Raw genomic sequence first — 6,482 nt, 5'->3', positions numbered from 1 at the left:
TACAATGGGGTTGCATCCCTTTTTATTGTTTTTGTTTTAACAATTTTAACAATTACAAGTATTGTGAATATATTTTGATTATAAAAGAAGTATTTTGAGACTAAAGTCCAAACGGTCAACATTGTTGTTGTTTTTTTCAGCAGTGACAGTAACCGAGTGTTCAGATCCACCACTAAACCACGCGGCCCACGTCGCCGGCCAGTCTCGTCCAGCCCCCCGCCCGTGACACAGGTACACAGGCAGATTAGGATTACGCATCACAATCATTTACAATCAGATTACGGCCATCCAGCGCCGTAATCTGCCAACATGGCACCATTTATATCCACTATCACACACGAGTGTGTGTATGTAGGCCTTTTCACACTGCCAAAATTGCCGCGATTTTATGTACCAGAATCGCGGAACGACTGTCCCTTTCACATAGACCGAGGCTGAACGGCGGGACAAAGTGTCTCGCCAAATTTACTACCAAGCTCCCTAGACATTTTGCCGAGTTTTTTCGTTCCGGCACCAGTGTGAATGGGTCAAGGAATCTGGGCGGGCATTTCGATGCTATGTCCAGCCCACCACAGGAGATTGCAAATAAATCTAACTGATCAAAAGCAGCAATAGCAGAGACAGCACATTATGTCAATCTTTAAATTCACAAAGTCTCCAGTCATTTAATGCCTGCTAGAGTTGACTGTAGCTCGGAATGCAATCGGTTGCCATAATAGGCTATCCTAAAATCCAGCGATAAAACAAATCATGAACTCATGAGCGTCTGTCTGCCCTATATGTAGCCTATATCCTCTGATTGTAATGCTTACAGATATCTAGGCGATATTTGTAACATTTATTTTGTATTTAGCCTGTTATAAAATCATGGTAACCTAACAATTAGGATTTGCTTTGCCTACACTGCTGTTTGGTTGTCCCAAACTTTGAGATGATCCATACTCGCATCAACTGAATCTTATCAACCCAAACTGCGATGTTCCAAACAGAGTGTAGGATGCAATGCCTAATAATCTGACTGCCTTCGGCATAACTGCTAACAGTGCGCCTATTGTTAAACACCTGAAAAATATTAAGCTGCTGTTTTCTTTTCATGACGAGCACTAAGCTTGACTGAATGAAACGTTGCGTTTTTAAGCGCCAGAACTGCTTCACGTCGTGTGACAAAGTTTACACCAATCATCATCTTCCTATGTATTATGTTGAGATGTCCATTCTCTTTAACCTGGCAATAGCCAGATGAATTTCGCTCCACCTAGCTCCACTCATCCATCTGGAACCGATCCATTGAAGTGTTGCTTCAGAAGGCTGGGCCTAATCAAAAAATGCTTGCATATGATTGAATAAGCCACTTCTACTGCTATGCTACTTCAACCACTCACATCGAAGCCAACCCGTGACGCTAATAACAGACTCACAGTCGCTTCTACGCTATGTCACATCTATGAAACTCCCGCCCTGCGTCCTGATTGGCTAAACCATAAAGTTGGTTGGAGAAATCACTCTCAATGGAAGAGGTCCCAGATGGATGTGAGTGAAGCTAGGCGGAGCTAAGCGGAACGACATTCATCTGGCTAGGGTCAGGTTACATTCTCTTTGCCCTAGGCTATCATTTGTGCGCAAAGCATGTTTCAATTAAGACAGTAGCCTACACAAGCTATTTTTATTGTTGTAATATTGAATGATTTCATGACTAAAGCGTTGAAAAATTGTATGCACAGTGCGTACAGGATTACGACTGGCGGCGCCACTGACCAAGGCCACAGTAGCCTGTGAACCTCTGATTTTCAAAGGGCAATCACGGCCAACGCAGGGGGCAACTCTTCTCTTCTATTTCCCTTCCAAATTACTTTTTATTGTCTGAAGACATCGATCGCAAGAATCTAACATTCTAAGCAACAGCAAAGCAACTTCACTTGCATTTGTAGGGTACTAAGCTAACCAAAGTGCAGTCGGTTCTCCCGCCATGGTTTTGGAAATCACACACCTGATGCATCTGAAGGCCCACGCATAATAAGGCCTACGACTATCACTCTACACGCCCCCTATTGCACGTCACATGTTAATTTGCTAGCTGATCCTGCCTCCTGGCTCCCCAAAATGCCGCATCATGTGAACAAATCAGCAGGCCGGCAAATTTTTTCAGACACGTTGCGGCAAAAAGACGTCTCCTCTTCCCGCAAATTTAGCGTAATCTCGGTGTGAAAAGGCCTTGTGTGTGTGTGCCAAAAGGAGTGTGCAGGAAGGAGCTTGGCAGTCAGATGGGCATGCTTGGCTTCGGTTCAGTGCTTGTCTGCCTATGAGTAGTTCAGTGTGTTTATCTGATAGCTAGTGAATAGTAAATTGCTAACTCATTTTAGAATGTTTATCTGATAGCTAGTCAGGAAATGCTAACTCAATTAGATATATATATATCTTAAATTATCATTCTTGTGTGTGTGTGTGTGTGTGTGTGTGTGTGTGTGTGTGTGTGTGTGTGTGTTTGTGTGTGTGAGCTCATCAGCCCATATTTGCAAAGACCAGTCCTCGGCTATGCATGTGCAAGTTGGCAGTATTGATATTTGGCAGCCTGGAGCACATGCACAAGCTAACAGTGAGCGGGTTACGATTGGCAGGCCTATCTAGAGTAAGAGAAAATCTATCAGCTGGCAAAACTCCGCTCAACTGTAATATGCACCCCTGCTGTGTGGTGCAAACAATGTTTTCTGTACCCATAAGTGTTAAAAGCTGTATTTCACCTCTGGAAACAATACCTTCTGTGAGAAATGTGATTACTGGGTTCAAATAAAGAATTTATATTGTATGTGTCTTAAAGTATGTTGCGTGCGTGTATATGTGCATGGGAGCATGAATTTGTGTGTGTGTGTGTGTGTGTAGCCCACAGGAGGTAAGGTGGTGAGTGCAGTGAGTGCTGATACTCTGCGGGAGATCGCCAGTGACACCAAGAGCATCTCAGTCATTGCTGCCCGGAGGAGGTCACGCATAAAGGCCAGCAGCAATGTCAGTCTCTCTCACACACACGCACACACACTCTCTCTCACACACACACACACACAAATTCATGCTCCCATGCACATATACAGTACACGCACACAACATACATTAACACACACACACAAACACTCACACTTACCCAAACATTTAGACATTCTTACATATATACTGTACATGCATACATACATATATACAAGCACATACACACATGCTGGACTACAGTGGCATAAACATCCGCACACGGGCAGATTAGGATTACACATCCCAATCATTCACAATTAGATTACAGCTATCCAGCGCCGTAATCTGCCAACATGGCACCATTTATATCCACTATCACACACACACACAAGTGTGTGCACCGTAAACATTCACACACACACACTGTGTGATTCACTTCTACAATGATACAGTGGTGGGCATTCACACAGACCAGTGAAATCAGCCTTTGTATCGTATGCAGCACCCGCATACAATGTAAGGTCATGCAATAGCAGCTTCACTCATGGGTGCACATTATGTGGGTGTAGTATAATGCAGAGTCGACAGACACTCAAAATGAAGCACATTTTGCTGAGTTGCTGTGTGTTTGAGCATTGGAGATACTGATGTTGATTAAGACACTGTTGTCCTCTTCTTTAGTTGTATGTGTTTGTATGTTTATGTTTAAGTTTGTGTGTGTGTGTGTGTGTGTGTGTGTGTTCCCGTGTGTGTGTGTGCGTGTTCGTTCGTGTTTGTGTGTGACCATCAGAGAGAGAGGAGTCGGTCCCTGGAGCGCGGCCTGGGCGCTGTCACTGGTGCCACAATCGTCCCCAACGTCCAGCCACCTACAGCCGAGCCACACCGCGCCTCCGCTGCCACCAACACCACCACCACCACAACAACAACAACAACAACCACAACAAACGTCCCCAAGACTCCCTCCTTCTCCACAGCAACCATAACCAAGGCAACGGGCTCGGCGCTGGCTGCGGTGGCCAGGCGAGGCCTGCGTGCGGCGGGGAGCGTGGACAGCCTGTCGGTCAGCACGCCCGAGGAGGAGCCCGGCACGGCGGAGAGTGGGCGGAGGAGGCCGACTGGCACCGGACACACCGGCCCCCGGAGGGAGCCGCAGAGACCGGAGCGTCGGAACGAGTCTCCGGAGAGGCAGCAGACACGACGTCGCCGCTCCAAGTCCTTCGACGTTAACGGCAAACGGGTACATATACATATAATACTTTACTTGACAGTATCAACATAAAAGTGACATGACACTGTCATGAATGTGTCATAAACAGGTCATAAACGTTTATGACATAACGCTTATTGTTATTAAGTGACATTCTTTTTTTTTCATAACAAGTTATAATATAATAGTAAATATAATGCATAAATATGAATAAGAGTGTATTAAAATAGAGTGTGGCACACAGAAACGACCTGACTAACTTGTCACTCTCTTATAGGGGACTAGTTATCCACACAATACTTTGTCAAATGCTTTCTCTAAAGTCTCTTGCTCTTCTTTTTGATCATGTCCTTATGGTGCCTCCATAGAAAGCCAAGGTGGCCCCGTCCAAGAACCCTGTGTTGGAGAGCGTCTCTGATAACCGCCTGGTGCGTCCCTCGCAGGCCACCGTCCAGCCCCTGCTCAGCAGCGCCGGGAACCCCGCCACTCCCCCTACAGCCAAGGTCAAACACCCCGTCTCCTATCACACAAGTAAGCGACCTAACACCTGTGTCTGATAATGGAGGTCTCCTAGGTAACAGTTCCCCATAGAAACCCAATGTGTTGCCATGGAGTACAAGGGAGGCTCATTATTAATGCCAATCAATTAGCTTAGCCCTAGTTGAGTTATGCCCACTTGTTGCTTTAGGTACTACCTACTACTATACATTTCATACATTTCAGTATGTAGTAAGTATGTAATGATGATTATAAACCTGCAATATATGATGATTATTGATTGCTATGATATATTAATGATTAATGAATTATTTGGCATATCTGACCCCTGGGTGTCTCGTGTGTGTGTGTGTGTGTGCATGCATGTGTGCACGTGTGTGTGTGTGTGTGTGTGTGTGTGTGTGTGTGTGTGTCGTGTCTCAGGAGAGAGTCCACTTCAGAAGCTGGAGATCAGAGGCACTCCCCCCAGCACTGTCCACCAGAGGAACCAAGAGGGAAGGGTTGGACCGACGCTGCACAGACGTATAAGGGGTATGTGTGTGTGTGTGTGTGTGTGTGTGTGTGAGATTGAGTGGCTGTGGCTGTGATATGTCTTTATTTATTCAGTGGTCTCTGTGACTGTGTATTTGTGTGTTTGTGTATGTTTGTGTGTGTCTTTGGGGGGGGGGGGGGGGGCTGTGTGTGTATATTTGTGTATTTTGTTTGTGAGGTGTGTGATTGTGTGTACATGTGTGTGTGTGTGCGTGTGTGTGTGTGTGTGTTTATTATGGTTTGTATGAATAGGGAGCTTCATGGGCCACTCTTAATGACACTGCATCACCACAGCAGGTACCATGGAGACCCCTGGCTCCAACCACCTCCTCCTGCAGCCTGGCAACCACAAGAAGAGCAGCAATGGCGCCGGCAACGCCCGGCACAAGGCCAGCCATGACGTCACCAGCAAACGCACAGACAACCACCTAAAGAAGGCGGCTCCATGACTACCATAGAAAATCTTAAACCTTGTTAAAGCCACTGCGGTCCTGTGCTTTTAAAAGATCCAGTTAGAGAGGTGAAGCACACAAGACAATGTAACTGCTGTTTGTAGAGGAAGCTGTGTGAATTCGTATTTGATTTTATTTCATTTAATGTTGTATGAAAAAGTCTTCCCTTTTCCTTCGTTTAACATCAAAGTGTGTTCATGAGTCTGTATTAGGTTTCTTATGACCCTCAAATCCTAATCCTGTATTAGATAGACATACACTGTCAGTTATGTAATTAGCCTTACTGTGTTGATTACCATTAGTGATATAGACAGTGAATATTAAGGCTTAGTGTTACTATTTTAGGCCTACCCAGTGACTGAACAAACAAAAAACAACTACATTCTCTTCATTTCTGTGCTCGTCGTGTTTTTGTACGTTTGTAAATAATAAAAAAAAATCTATGTTTGTAAAATAATCAGACTGTCTTCCCGTGTATCCAGGCTCGGACTGGTAATCTGTACAACCGGTGGGCCAGTGACCTCCGGGATTTTTTATTATTATTTTTAAAGTTATTTAGCCTATTTGCGGCCCGTCATGTAGACCTAGGCTTAGCCACTTGGTTTGTGGGGAAATATAGCCTACGAGTCCATGCATGGTAGCCTATATAGGCTATATAAGTGCCCTCCGCTGGCTGGTGTTCACATCATCGCAGTTTAACCGTAAACAGCAATCAGAGGTGTCTAATTTTATTTCATAAATATATTGTTTTTATAGACATAAGTTGCACGCGCTACGAAGAGCTTCATTTGAAACACATATTACATGTTTCAGAAATACTACCCATCCCTGGGAACAGG

The 6,482-nt window shown here is 44.9% G+C and overlaps 1 protein-coding gene across 1 annotated transcript in view; it reads left to right on the top strand.

The window, feature by feature from the left end:
- si:dkey-26i13.8 (kinesin-like protein KIF19) overlaps positions 1 to 6,100 on the top strand; it is a 28,031-nt gene extending 21,931 nt beyond the window's left edge. The window contains 6 exon segments of the mRNA XM_042103438.1: positions 141 to 231; positions 2,878 to 3,000; positions 3,746 to 4,192; positions 4,531 to 4,693; positions 5,084 to 5,191; positions 5,486 to 6,100. Of these exon segments, the coding sequence (XP_041959372.1) occupies positions 141 to 231; positions 2,878 to 3,000; positions 3,746 to 4,192; positions 4,531 to 4,693; positions 5,084 to 5,191; positions 5,486 to 5,640 (1,087 nt within the window). The 3' untranslated portion in view covers positions 5,641 to 6,100.
- The last annotated feature ends 382 nt before the right edge of the window (positions 6,101 to 6,482 follow it).

The sequence above is a fragment of the Alosa sapidissima genome, chromosome 9 (genome assembly GCF_018492685.1).
Source record: "Alosa sapidissima isolate fAloSap1 chromosome 9, fAloSap1.pri, whole genome shotgun sequence".
NCBI classification, from domain to species: domain Eukaryota; kingdom Metazoa; phylum Chordata; class Actinopteri; order Clupeiformes; family Clupeidae; genus Alosa; species Alosa sapidissima.
This window is presented reverse-complemented; position numbering and strand designations above follow the sequence as displayed.